The following is a 14,296-nucleotide window of genomic DNA, read 5'->3' as shown; positions in this document are numbered from 1 at the left end:
CCCCTAGAATTGCGCAAAACCTAAATATCGCAATAAAAAACTGGTCATGGAAACGCGTAAACTTGGAAAAACCTCTCAAATATCGTTACACAGTTTTCATGCTCTCATGAGGTGTTTTTTCGGATGTATCAATACAGAGGTATATTGCAAATTTTTCATGGAAACGCTTTTTCCGCATTTACATGTCAACGGACGTGACGCATGGGGTCATGTGACCAGTTCGCTTCGAGTGAAAATGGCGCATTATGTTTGGACAGAGGAGGGGACGGAATAATTTTTACAAGTAATCAAAGAGAAAAATATAAATAACAACCATTCTTGACAGCAAACAAACGGAATCAAACAAAAGCAAACATAATTCCAGTAAATCTCACCGGAAGAGATTTCACGAGAATTACGGCTTATGCGCTTCACACCATTCGATGGAAACACCTGCAAATCGCAACTGTACTTGGAATTTTAGAAATATCGCTTGCATTTTGCCAAAAACTGTAATGGAAACGCAGCTACTAAGTGCTTGTCTGGTCCGTCTCTAAGTTGAACTGTTCAGTTGAAAACGGAACAGATGTGGACAAGCGAGCCAAACCTGAAAAGATTACCCCCCTTTGAAAATAATGTACAGCCGACAATTGCTTTAGGCAGTCTCCTTTCACATATGGGTCACCAGGAAATGTTTCATTGTTTCATTTATGGGTGATTCAGCAGTTTCCTTGTTGTTGCCTCATAGATAACTTTCTCTCCGCCTTGACACCAATGTTGCATCATTCAAAAAAAAAAAAGGAGGAACACGTATAACATTTCCTTTCCCCTACTTGGCAAGTACTTCCGACAAAGTAATAAGGCAATAACACATGAAGGTTATGTCGTAGCTGGCTTTTGAATTGCTGGCTCATGCTTGCTCATGTGGCAGCCGGAACTTAAAGGGTTCGCAGTTTCATTTTCCAGCGCTGTGAAGGATGCGGAGGCTCTTTGCGCTGCAGTTTATCACCGGCACTTTATTGGCTGTAACTTTTGTTTAAACCTCTGTTGTTCAGTGAACCCTCCCATTTCAAACTTTCTCGACACCAAACCCGGACTTTGCGTGTGAAATAATCACACAAATAAGTAAGAACTGCTTGAGCTGTTTGCTTCCAAAAGGGGGCTGGCAGGGCAGAGGAGAATTTCTCACGTTTCTGTTTATTGTTTCATTTCTTTCTTTCTCTCTTTCTTTCTTTCTCTCTTTTTTTCCACTTGTGATCACTGAGTATTGAATCCCTTTTTCACAAAGACTTGAGAGGAGCTTTATCAGATGGGGGGCGGGGAGGTGGTGGTGGGGGGGGTGTTCAGAGGACGGGAAGCTGTCCAGCAGCAGCCTGATGACTCAGGTGATGTGTCATACTCTGTCTATAAAAGGGACTTTTTACATTTGCCCCACACAAACACACAAGCGTACACTATCACATACACACACAGCGCCGAGGACCCAGAAGGGAGTATTTTTTTGTTTACCTCGTCAAGATAAAGATGAAAAGTAAGTGTTTATCATACCTCTTGTATTTTCTTTCACCCATTGCTAGTGAAAGCGTGTGTGTGTGTGTGTTTATGTGTGTGTGTGTCTGGGACTGTTTATGTGTAGTGGGTAAGAGAGGGGAGGGAGGGAGGGAGCTCCACTACACGTGCTCACTACTTTAAGTCGTAGCCCAGGTGAGTTTGACTGCGTGAGTGAGTTGTTGAATGAATGAATGAATGAATGAATGAATGAATGGGTAACCATGTGACTTTCATTGCGTGCGCCGCCAACTGGAGGTGATTAGACTCCTGAGTTTGAATGAGAGCTTGCTGTCACGTCATCTCGGGTCGGGTCGGGTCGTAAAGGGCTGCTCCTTTTATTGATAGCCTATTGACTCGCTCCTTCTCTGGCATCGACACTTACAGTCTGGCTGCCTGGTATTTTTTTTTTTTGCCCCCGCTTGAACGTGACAGAAACGTGTGCAGACGGATCATTTACCTTTGCAGATATCAACGCAAAGCAGCGCTTTTCCCCTCGAGATTTATCCTGTTGCCATCATACTTGAGCTCCTATGTGCTTGCGCTGTGTAAAGCTAAGCATTTTTTTTTTACATGTAGGTAATTTGCTGATGTCTCCAGGGCACAAGTCATTTTACGAGTCTTTCTTTTTCGCGGGGCTGATTGAACTGCCAGCCTCACCGTCTAGCGCAACTGCGACTCAACCTTGAGTCCGACGTCTCGCACTACGGCCACTCGGAAAGTTCCGTGACCCACTTCCCCCTGGAGCCGGAGCGGACGCTCCGACCGAGGCTGCAGGTGATGGTGTGTGTGTGGGGGGGGGGGGCAGCCAATTACCAACTCATGGCCGGGTGGTGGTAGTGGTGGCGGGGGGGGCAAGCCTGGGTGACTAAAACAACGACAGAAGCCGTTAGCTGAGCCCTACGGCGGAGATGAGAGGCAGGCATGAGTCAGGGGCCAGGCAGACCGTGATGTCATCGTTGCACATCCGCGGCAGCACTTACTTTAATGAAATCTTGCACTCTCACTATCTGGAGAGGGTTCGTGTGTCAGGGAGAGAGTGTCATTGCTCTACGCTGCCGAGGCGCCCCGACGTGAAATCCAGAGAGTGCAGCAGTGACGCGGCAACAACGTATGTTTGTCATGTCTGACACCAGGGGAGGCAAAAAGTGTTCACGGTCTGCGCTTCAGTGCAAGTGTGGCCAAAGAAACTCCTTTACACAAGTAGAAGTATGGAAGTACAGTTTGTCAAATGTACTACTAAGTGAACGGTAAAAATGCAGATACAATTTGTTGATAAGTTGATACTTTTGCAAAGATGAAAATGCTTTTGTGCAGTCAATACTACAGATTTTTTTCTTTTTCAACTGCAGCACAACTAAAGTGTAATCAATCATAGCTGTGACCAGTGAGCTATTATTGGATGTTTACACTTTTAGTTAAGATAACCAATGTTATTTTTTTTAACATTTCTACAGTCAACAGTGACCCCGAGATACCAGGAATGATTTCCCTCTAAAACATCACAACAGCGTCGTTCAAATAGCTGCACTTCAACCAACCGCCGCTATAATCTGAAGTGAATTACTTTGAGCAGAATTTGCATCTTTGAAAGACAAAGGAACAGGCATGTTTTTCTAATGTAATAAGTACAAAGTACAGATATTTGTGTCCAAATGTAGGGAGTAGAAGCAAAAAGTTGTCAGAAACCCGAACCAGGTTTTTGTTCTGTCCCCTTTGAGGACGGTCTTCCCAATATGTGGACGCCACAACAAACAGAACGCAGAACGTGTGCCTGTGGCCTGTCGGATTAAACAGCACAGCATGTGGCTTGAATTACTACAAAGCCGGCGCTCTCGTAATACAATCAAGAGAAGAGCGTTAACGTAGAATTAAGCGGGTCAACTTTCAGAAAGTTCGAGATCCTGGATGGTCGAGTTTTCACGCACTGCACGTCTGTGCCGCCGCCAGAAAACAATTAGCGCACGCGTTCCCTGCAGCGTCCCCCGGAGAGGCGGGCGACGTGTCGGTACTTGAGGAGAGGCTCGGAGCAGCAGCAGCTGTCGTGGCTTGACACAGCTGCAGTCACATGACGAGGGCCAGATGAGGGGACGAGGAGCTGTTTTGAAACTGATGCGATCAGTTTTATTCAACATGCGCTAATCATCGGAACCCGCGCCCTCTGCTTTCGATGAATTCAGGGATTTCCCCCCCCAGGCACATCTAACAACAAGAACGACAGCAACAGGACGAGGAACCTTCTTGAAACTGTTTTTCAAGGATCGTTTTGACAGTTTCTGTTTTTGTGTCTCTTCAAGCGTCGCCCTGGGCAAGCAGGTGTTTGCATTCTCCAGTCTTGGTCACAGAACAGGCTTGGGCAAACTATGGCCCGGGGGCCATATGCGGCCCATTAATCTTTTTAATCCGGCCCGCTGAACTTGAAGAAATTATATATATATTAAATAAGTCATGAAATAGCTGTATTTTATCCATTTTTTCAATGTTTTAAGAGCTAAAAATCATGGGGCTTCAAAGACATTGATTTTGTTGGTAACACTGTTGTAATGTTTTCTACACATCCCATGATATAGTTTTACCTCCTATGAGTTGGCTTACCGAAACACTCCATCCATCTGCTGCTGCTCCGGCCCCTCCGTCACATTTTCGAACCCGCTGTGGCCCCACCAGTCAAAAAGTTTGCCCTCCCCTGTCATAGCCACACTGTACGAGCTGCGGACGCGGTCTCGGCTGAATAATACATTAAAAAAAAAACGTGCGTGCGGTGACTTGCACTTGGCACCTGCATCTCCATTCAGCTCCCACAGCTAAAAGTCCCAAACGTGGGACTTCTTTTGCAGCTTTTTTTTTTTTTTCCCGGACAGTTATTTTTCTGCTGAGGTTGCTGGTTTCAGACGAAGCTGATAGTCGACCACAACATCCAGCCGAGCGTCATTAACATCTGCTCAGAAGTTCACCGGGCTCGAAATTGGGTGCAGACGCCTCCGGCCCAGCCGTTCTTTTTTATTACACGTCAGGAGAAAACAGGAAATTGCAACACTTCCGCGCTGCGTCCGACAATCTGGGGCGGAAACTGCTGCCGGGTGCGTGAGTGGGAAAGCCGAGTCGCCTCTTGCGTCTTCGGGCCCTTGATTATGCTGAGCTGTCCTGCTCTCGCAGCTGTTTACTCTTGCCAAAATACATGACTGTGCCGCGTCGCCTGGGGATGTTTTTCTTTCGCCAAAGACTTTTTTATTGCTGATCTCTCGCTCAGTATATTTCCAAAAAGCCCTTTCATGTGTTTGTTTTTTCCCCCAGATTTTTTTTTTTTTTTTTTTGTGGGCTGAGGACAACGCATGGACCTTGTTTAATGGAAGTTGAGAAAGAGCAGTGAGCCGCTACTTCAGAGAGCAGTGGGAAGGGGTGTTTGGGTGTTTCCAGTGTTTAAACTCCTGCCTGCGAGATTCATGTCGGCGGTGTCGTAAAAAAGCAACACTTTCTCGAAAAAAAGGCAAAAGCTGCCGCTTCCACATGTGAGGTCACATGACCTCAGCGGCAAACGGGTCGACTTATAGCAGGGCTTTGATGATGCAACGCGACCGTAGCCCAGTCACCGCAGACATTTACGCTGCTGTTTTTTATTATATATAGAAACGGCTCCCTGGGTCACTCCACCCTGTTTCGGGTCACATTGAAAAGAACAAGGAAGGTTAAGCTTTAAATTTTCTTTTTGCTGCACTTTCTTCCAGGAATCCTCAGCAGAGGGATCTGGAATTCACAGCGTTGATTATGGTGGGGAAATTCAGGTCCAATAAAAAAAAAAAAAATAGCACTTCTTCGGTCAGTTTGCTCGTTTGGAAATTTCCGCTGATATCATTCGGGGAAAATTGTTCTTTTCCTGCCTAACTCTGCCTAACTCCAACTGCTGTCTGAAAAAAGGACTGAGCGTGAACTGCAGGCGGTTTTATTAGTAAATTGGGAGGTTAGTCAAGCGTACCTTTGTGGTCGCGTTTGTTCCAACAAAACGGGTTAATTGCCATTGTTAACATGTCTCAGTAGTAAATAGCAAGTTTGTCCCTTTGTTTCCAGTCTGACACCAAAACGCTTGGTTTCCTCTGAAAACTGATCCCCCAAAGAAAATTGCCCTGAGCTGATCCCGAACTTTCTGAGGCTAAACTTTAGCAGACTGGTTTTACAGTAATACAAACCATATGCTGCACTGTTTCATCCAGCATACCCAGATGGGATGGTGCCAAGCAAGTGAAGGTGTAGTCCATTAACACACTTACAGAAGGGTATTGTCAATGGCAGCGACTTTACAAGTCAATGAGTCATTATACTGATTCTGTACAACATAATTGTAGGGTAGAAAAACTATATTTAATGTTGCTTTGATTGGTCTTTCAGCATGTTCTTACCCTCAGGATTGATCAAAGCCCTTTAACTGTACTTTCACATTCACTCATTCACAGTCACGTATTAGGGCAGGTAGCAGTTTTTTGGGTTCAGTCTTTTGCCCTCTGGATGATCTATCAGGCCGACTTAGCAGCTTGAAATTGCTCCCCGTCACTTAACAAATGCAGTAGTTTATGAATCCAATTCGACGTGCGGCCACTCAGCTCGTGTTGATGTCGCAGCAGTGGCAGTTTCATCAGAGGTGGACAACACTTCCTGATCAAAAGTGGAGCAAAGAACAAAAGACGCGTTTGTGGCATTCCTGCAACAGGTCTGGAAACTTGAGCAGGTCTCGTTTCCACCACTCAAGTGGAATCTTTTGTGTGGTCTCAGCAAGTAATAAAAGTAATGAGCCTGATTCGAATGTGACAGAAGGATCTTTGCCAATACTGTCAGAAGGCGGCACGCGACTATTCAAAGATTTTCAATGGATATAGAAAAGTTGCCATAGATCCCAGATCCCAAACTCTCAACTTAGACTAAACTGTCAGTAGCCAGTTTTTATTCTGGTCCTCACTGAATTACCAGCAGCAAGCTTCTTAAAAGGTCACAGGTTCATTAAAAAAAAAAAAAGGCCACAGCAAAGAATTGGGTCTCAATCATTTTCATGTCAACACCTGCGTTTGCCTTTCTTCCTGATTCTTCCTCTGTCTATTTGCACAAAGACTTTTTCAATTGGTAAGAAAAAACTCTTTTTGATTCATACCTATGGAGTGAGTGCGCCCCGCTGGCACTCCTACAAAAGAATCCTGTAAAGTTAACAGATTAAGCCATGTGGATTTTCCCCACGCAGTGACCTTTGACCTACAAGGAGAAGGGGGAAAAAAAACACTTCCTTCTGCGGTGCGTTCAAGCGGGTTGCAAAAAAAAAAAAAAAAACAGTTTAGAGAGCGGCGTGTCGGGGGGCCGAGTGGATGTTTTCTGTGTAAAAGCTCTGCACCCTGAGGCGTCCGCCCGCTGATGTCACCGCTGAGATTAGCGTGAGTCACGCCGTTCCCTCGGCTCCCGGCTACTTTTCCAAAGGGAGGCCCCGCGTTCCCCTCCACCCCCTCTGAGCAGGTGGGAAAGGCGGGTGGGGGGAGGGGCAAGCAAGCCAAACCAAACAAAAAAAAAAAAACCCCGCTGCATAGTTCTCATTCCTGAAGCGTTACGTAACTCCTAACGGACCGCCGCTAGCTTCTTTGTCGCCCTGAGTTATGGGGTTTTTTCTTTGAAGTTGTGTGTCGATGGACAGATCGTAACGTATTAAGACGGCCCCTCACAGACGTTCAGCAGACGACAGATTTACAGTGTTAAACGTACACTTTAACCACGCAAAGAGATGACAGTCCTGCAGTTAACGGCCCCCTAGAGTCAAAGATCTCAGCATTACTCACTCTGAATAAGTTTGGGCCAGCGGTTTATTTTGGTAGGTCAGTTTTTTTTTTCTTTTTCTCCTATGCAGAAACGCAGAACCGAACTCTATAAATAACTGTGTCTGTGTCTGTCGTAAAATAAACTGTTGCTCATAAATCAGCCAACGCTGGGCGACCGCTGAACTCTGGCAGCTTGACAGAGTTTACTGCGAGGCTGCGTCTCTCCGCGAGCTCTGATGTGGCTCAGCTGCTGCTTCGACAAACACTTTTTTTTTCCTGCCGCAAACGACCAGGATTGCTTTGTGGGACAGATAAACAACCTGCTCATCGCTCGCAGGTGCAGCGCCGTTTGGAGTCTTTCGCATGAGGTAGCGGCGAACCAGTTGGGGAATAACAAAAACTCTTTCCGAGAGCTTTGCAGCAGGGATTGTGGTTACTGTGATACTATGAATATCATGGCAGTAGAAATGCAATTGGCTTCATATTGTTTCAAAGTAAGCAAGATCTATTGCAAGTAAATTTGTGAATAATCAACTCAAATGTATCCATCTTCAACACCAGCGGTGGGCCAACTGTTTGACTGATGGGCCACAATGGGTTCTGAAATATGTCTGTAAGTGTTAGTGTGTATGTAAGCAGTGCATTTATCCAAACAACCAGTGTCTTTAAGTAAACCCTTGTCGATTAAAATTATGAATGCAGAATACATATACAGTACATTCATAGGTTTATACACTTGCTTGGTCATTCTGTCCTCCACTCTTATGTCCAAATGATCGTTAAAAAAAAAAGGAACATTCCTTCAAAACCTTGACTAATTTCCCCATGTGAGCAGGAAAATTGCTTAGAGGACTTTTTCTTCCTCCTTTAAATGAGAGACTTGAAACGTTTTACAGTTAGAGGCAGGACCACGAGGTGCGGGGCCATGTCATCATTCTCAGACATAACGGACGTCCTTTCAAGAAGCAGAACAAAAGGACTTGACCTGTTAACCTCGTGTTATGAATTTCCCAGAATGACTGACTGCTGATCGCTCTGAAATCACTGGGTTTGACGTTTGTTTTTTGACTTTGTTTTTTTCCCCTTCACACCACAGATTTTTGTTGCACGACACCAAACAGTCAAAGTTCCAGTAGCCTGGAGACCTGCCTGACAGTGCGTTTCATATTCAGGGCACTGTCGAGACTTGGCTTCCTTAAAAGAATGGTGCCGCAAGATGGCAGCTAACTAGGAGCAAGACCCTTGCTCTATGTACACTACTAGGCAAAAGTTTGGACACACCTTCTCATGCTTGTTTTTCTTTACCACTTTCTACACCACAGATACTGAAGACAACAAATATATGAGCGAGATAGATGTTATTCTGTAGCAAAGAAAAACCTGTTCAATAACTCTGAATATGGTTTTCATGAGAGGCGGCTATTTTGAAGAATTTAAATATAAAATGTGTTTGAATTATTTTACACTTTTATTCTTTCCTACATAATTCCATGTGTGTCCATACGTAGTTTTGATGCATTCAGTGACAAACTGCAATGTCAATAGTCATGAGAATGAAGGAAAAGACATTAAATTCACAGGGTCAGTCCAAACTTTTGACTGCGTGTGTCAACTGTCATAAGGGTAGGACAACCAAATTACTTTCATTGTACTACGAATATACACATTTATTCATGTATTTATGTGCAGTATGTGAAGTATAACAATCCTAAATCAAACCAAATTTCCCACACTGGATCTTTAAGTTCAGCTGGGTTTGAGCCTTCAAACGCAGTTGTGATCACATGTTATCAGCTCAACTGTTTAAAACATCCCAGTTCACAGTCCAGCAGCAACAGTAGCAACAGTAGCAGCAGCAACAGCAGCAGCAGCAGCCTGGGATTATTCCTAGGTGACGAGTTGAAGGTTCCGAAATAGAATGTTCCCCCCCCCCCCCCCCCCCCGACCCCCTTCAGAGCTGCGCTGCATTGTGGGTTTCCTCTCTTCCTTGGAGTGACACACAGAGCAGCGTGGCCACCTGTTGTTGTGTGGCGCAGCTGTAAACACAGCCAGCGCTCGCTCGCTCACTCACTGCCTGCCGCCTGCCTGTGATCCCGCGGGAGGTGCAGACCGACCTGAGGCTGCAACTTTAAGAGCGGGAAAACTCGTGACGCAGCGCGGAGCGGCTAGTAATTATGTAAAAGTTGAGAGCCTCGGCGGTCAGGAGGGCTTCACAGCTGTTAGAAAGAGAAGTTTTTTTTTCTCCCTCCTCTGAAATGAAATGCTGACGTGCTGAAAGTAAAGCCTTTCTTTCCCCCCCCCTTTCTCGCAGTAATTCATGACGCCGCTCCGTGTTTTCTCCACCTGCTGCTGCTGGCCGACCTGCTGGTGCTCACGTCATCACGTCCCACCGGCTCGCTGCACTGCACCAAGTTCAGGTCAATGATCCATCAAGTGGACCAGCTGGCGGCCTTCGCCAAACAACTGCACGGCTTGGTAAATAAAATGAAATAAACCAAAATCTCTCGCACAGGCCAAAATAACAGCAACCGTTAGGTACAAATTTACGATAACAAGAAAGAAAAAAATAAAATGTAATTAGTTAGTGCAGACTCCCCCTTGTGGCTAAAGTAGCGAATTACACAAAAACCTTTATTTTATTTATTTTTTTTATTATTATTATTATTCAAACTATGGTATACTATGCCCTAGTTACTGAACTATGGTGCGGTATACCAGTAGCACACTGTCAGCAAATGAGTTGAAATCTATGTGCAAATCAGTTCATCGCGTGTTTGTCTACCTAGCTGTGAACAAAGGTGTGAAAGCACATTTTTAGACACAGTCATCGGTTTAGGCCTTTTTAAAATGTGTAGTGGACATTTGTCAAAATATACAGTATAACCTCACACTAAACTTCAAATGAATGTAAATCAAAGAGCCACTTTGCACCACGGGCTTGTATTTTATGCAGGCAGAAAAAAAATCTGATGTCCATTCTGAAATGTATGGGTGTTCATGGTTCATTTTTTTCTTCCAAAATCAAGAAAAATGAATCCTGCCTCTCCTGCTTTGGTTAATTAAACAAATAAACAAACAAATAAATAAATAGGCCGACCCAGGTGCATTCTGGTTTACACCTACACTTCAACCAATACGCCCTCTGGTGGCCATAGTCAAATTTCAAAATGAAACAAATGGACAAAAATAATGACGAGACAAACTAACCACAAAACTGGGACATAATTAAAAGTAAACAAACAAACAAAGAAAAAAACTAAAGAACTTCATCAAAATGAAACAAACATCTAATAATAATAATAATAATAATAAATAATCAAGCCATAATATTACTTAGAATTAGCCAACTAAAAACAAATAGTGTCCATAAAATGCATCAGTAATCACTATGAACAGGTGCGGATGATGACGTGTGTGTTCCACTTACTCAGGCAAAATGAATTGCAATTTGTCTAGTGCTATGAAAAGATAACACACATATATTAACTATGCCATACATATGCTTGTAATGTGGTGTAATGACATCACAACAATTTCAACAAGAGGGTGTGCTGTTGTTTTTCCAAATCATTTTTCCAAGAGAATACTTTGTAATACATCAAAGCTTCTGCACTCACACCTGCTCTGCTGTGATTCACCTCCTTCGTGTTGTGTTCACACCTGATCCTCAGTGTCTCCCCCCTCATCCCCCACAGACAGAGGACAACCTTTCGAATTTTGTCGGCGTGGATCACAATCTGACCGGTCTTCCGCACATCGAGGAGCGCGCCCAGGACTTCAGCTCGTTAAAGGTAAAGATTGCTGCCGTGCCACAGTGAGCGCAGTAGTGAGCCTGTTCACTTGAGTTAAAAGTCCACCTGCGTCTCACCAGGTGAACCAGTCGCTGTCCAAGCTCTACGTGCACGTGCAGGCGTACAGGTTGTACGTGGGCTGGTTGAAAGAGGGCCAGGAAAACGCCAGCCTGTCCTCCAAGGCAGCGCAGCACGTCAACACTCACCTGCGACACCTGTCCGACCTCCTCAGTTCATCTCTCCAGCAGGTGAGGAAACAAAAATAATGTAAAACACTGCACAAAAAGGATTCACCAGAGAACAAAAACAAAAACAAAAAATTGTTTTCATTCTAAGATTACAGTCGAAATTTCGAGATTTACTATTGTGAAAAAGGAAGTACATAATGAGGCTTGGGCGCTCAGCGTGTCGTCTTTAATCACAAAACTTCAACTTCATTCTTGACAAAACTTTGACTTTTATCTCGAAATTTCAACTTTAATCTCGAACTTTCAACTTTAATCTCGAAATTGAATTTTTTTCTTGTTGTGGCCCTAATACTCTTTCGTAAGAAGATCTGCGCTACAACAAGACAGTTTATTTAAAAATAAGTAAATAAAAAATTGAGAAATTCCAAGAATAAAGTCTGAACTTTCAAGAACAGAGTCAGAATTTTGCGATTGAAGACAAATAGCTGTGTGCGCAAGCCTCGTGACGTACTTCCAGTTTCACCAGAGTAGTTTCCTCTTTTCTGTGGGGAACCTCAGTCAACCAGCAACCACCTCAGTCATGGCCACAATCCTCTTTCCTATCACGGAAAGGTATTCACGAGAGAGTAAAAACAATTTCGAGACTAAAGTGAAAATTTCAAGATTCACTCTGGTGAAAGCGGAAGGACATCACGACACCTGTGTGCACAGCCTTTTCGTCTTTAATCACAAAACTTGTGACTTCAGTCTCAACATTTCGACTTTATTTGCAAAACTTAATCTCGAAATTTTAACTTTTTGACTTCGGCACAAAAGAGCAACCGAGTGTTTGAGATGAAAATATCCAACTTGACAATCCACCGTTCTCCTCTCTTCTCTTGCTCTTTCACTGTGCAAATCACCAACTCTGACTCTCCTCCCGCCCGCCCTCCTTGCTCGTTTCAGTTGGCTGAGGACGTCCCACAGTCACCGACGGCCGCCCCGCTCACCTTCTCCACCGCGTTCGATGTGATCTCCGTCTCGGTCGAGATCTCTGAGCGGCTGCAGCTCTTCTGCAGATGGTCGAAGAGAACGCTGAGGCAGCTGCAGAGGCAATCCGGCTGCCCGAGGCACTAAACTCCCAGCGGCCCCTTGGCGGATTCAACTACAGACTAAACCCCCCCCCCCAAAAAAAAAGCCCATTGGAAGGACAGTCATGAAGTAGACGTTTTGTAGGAAATCACCTCCCCCCCCCCGGTGCTATTTAATGAGTTGTCATGTCTCTATCCCCCTATGTCTCTATTTTTTGTTACCTAATTTATATTTACATATTAGTAAAAAGTCAACTGCCATTGAACTGCCATTTTTTTGTACAACATTTTTTGTGCACCTATTGCTACACCTGTGAGTTCACGTACGGCAGTGGGCTTTTCTTCACATTGAGTCAGGTGTCTTTTTTTTTCTTTTTTTTTTTTTATAATTTTCATTATAAATGTTTCTTTGTTTTTAGCGGAAATGTTAGCATGTAGGTCAAAGCTATGCTTGAATCAAGGCTCCAGCAGGGTTTCGCTAACGTGGCTCAGGCAGAAACAATCTGAGCACGTTTTGAGGGCGCATCGCACAGGCGCTCCAGTCTTAGCCGTTAACGTAACAGTGAGGTTGTGGAACAATACAGCGCGTTGGCCTGTAAATGTACATTTTCAGAATGTATGAAAGTTTAAATTTTCACGTAGCCCTGTTTTTTCTTGAAGAAGTGAGGCAGCACACAGAGAGACTCGGTACTTGTCACCGCCTGTTACCCTCACTCCTGTTCAGACTGTTTACATCCACAGTGCCTGCTGAGTGTTCAGTGAGCTCCATGAAATATATGTGTAAAAAAAAAGTTGAACATTTTCTATTTTTATACTGTTTTTGTATTTAGTTTTGTATCATATTTATTATAATAGGAGTTAAAAAACAACAACAACAACAACATTTTAACGTATAGTCCGAGATGCAGGCATCTCACATTGTTTTTGACTGTGTATTATGCTATCTATCTATTTATCATTAATAATATTAATAATAATATTAATAATAATTGTAATAGTTGCCTTCCACTGTGTTATTTATGTTTTGTAATTTTTGTTTTGTTTGTCTGACTGAAAGTCAATAATAAAAAGTTACCCCTCAAAAAAAGGCTTAATGTTTCAAGATCGTGCACGTGTAGATTGAAGCATCATCGCAAAAAAGCGTTGTTTACGACTGTTACTCAGCATCAGCAAACACCACCGACTGCTACAATAAAAACATCGTTACAAGTGGATTCTTGGTTTTCTCGTGGAAAGCATCCTCCCTTCGCTAAAAGCGCTCTCCCACTGCGTGAATATGTTTTAAAATCCGATGTGTGCAGTCGGTATGTATCAATGTACCTTTAAAGTGCCTGCATGGTTCTGCTCTCCTATTTACCTCCATTTGTCCTGCAACCTCAACTAATCTATGTGTCGTTATCCAGAGGGCCACTCATTGGAATTTTAAACATTTTCTAACGATGTTCCAATAAACGTAAAAACTCAGTAAAACAACTCCATCACTGCAGGCATGTTGCAATGCAAGCCCTCATAAAGCATGCAGAGGGTTGGGAGGTGTGGGGGGGGGGGGGGGGGGCACAAGGTTGCACGGAGGCCACGACTGCTGGGCTGTAAAGTGAGTGACCTCCGTCCGATTACACGCAGCGACTTGCGTAACGTCAGCGTGTTGACATGTGGCCGTAGGCAGAGCCACTACTAAAAGCCTCGACTTCGGAGAATGTCTGCAGCCGCATGTGTGGTCTGTTGCACGAGAGCTACAGCCCTGCTTGGGTTTCAGCGGTTTACAAGGGGACCTCGTTGTTTTATTGTGCAGCAGTGATGCATCGGTTGTGAACGAGCTGCTTCAACAAGGCAGCTCTTCTTTAGAGCCAATCATGAAAGTTTCCAAGCTTATATCTATATATACATATATGTATACACATATATATTTGTGTTTGATACACTTTTTACACTCA

The 14,296-nt window shown here is 44.0% G+C and overlaps 1 protein-coding gene across 2 annotated transcripts; it reads left to right on the top strand.

Annotated features, from left to right (window-relative positions):
* Positions 1-1,419: 1,419 nt before the first annotated feature.
* LOC142905073 (uncharacterized) lies at positions 1,420-13,449 on the top strand. 2 transcript variants are annotated; one of them, XM_076051569.1, is made up of 5 exons: positions 1,420-1,510; positions 9,625-9,788; positions 11,009-11,104; positions 11,185-11,352; positions 12,238-13,449. In XM_076051569.1, exons 1-5 carry the CDS (start codon positions 1,504-1,506, stop codon positions 12,406-12,408), a joined length of 606 nt encoding a protein of 201 aa, XP_075907684.1. In that variant the 5' UTR covers positions 1,420-1,503; the 3' UTR covers positions 12,409-13,449. The 2 variants fall into 2 exon arrangements, with proteins under 2 accessions (XP_075907684.1, XP_075907685.1); XM_076051570.1 differs by lacking the exon at positions 1,420-1,510 and adding an exon at positions 7,078-7,807.
* The last annotated feature ends 847 nt before the right edge of the window (positions 13,450-14,296 follow it).

Source organism: Nelusetta ayraudi, unplaced genomic scaffold, assembly GCF_046127955.1.
Source record: "Nelusetta ayraudi isolate G7.1 ecotype Tasmania unplaced genomic scaffold, CSIRO-AGI_Nayr_v1 ptg000135l, whole genome shotgun sequence".
Classification (NCBI taxonomy): Eukaryota; Metazoa; Chordata; class Actinopteri; order Tetraodontiformes; family Monacanthidae; genus Nelusetta; species Nelusetta ayraudi.
Note: the sequence above shows the minus strand (reverse complement) of the source record. Positions and strands in the feature narration are given on the sequence as shown.

Bases quoted from the DNA above. Each gene is read 5' to 3' on its own strand.
- LOC142905073 (XM_076051569.1), top strand. The intron at 11,105-11,184 runs GTAAAGATTGCT...GCGTCTCACCAG, and splicing joins AGGACTTCAGCTCGTTAAAG to GTGAACCAGTCGCTGTCCAA. The intron at 11,353-12,237 runs GTGAGGAAACAA...TGCTCGTTTCAG, and splicing joins TCAGTTCATCTCTCCAGCAG to TTGGCTGAGGACGTCCCACA.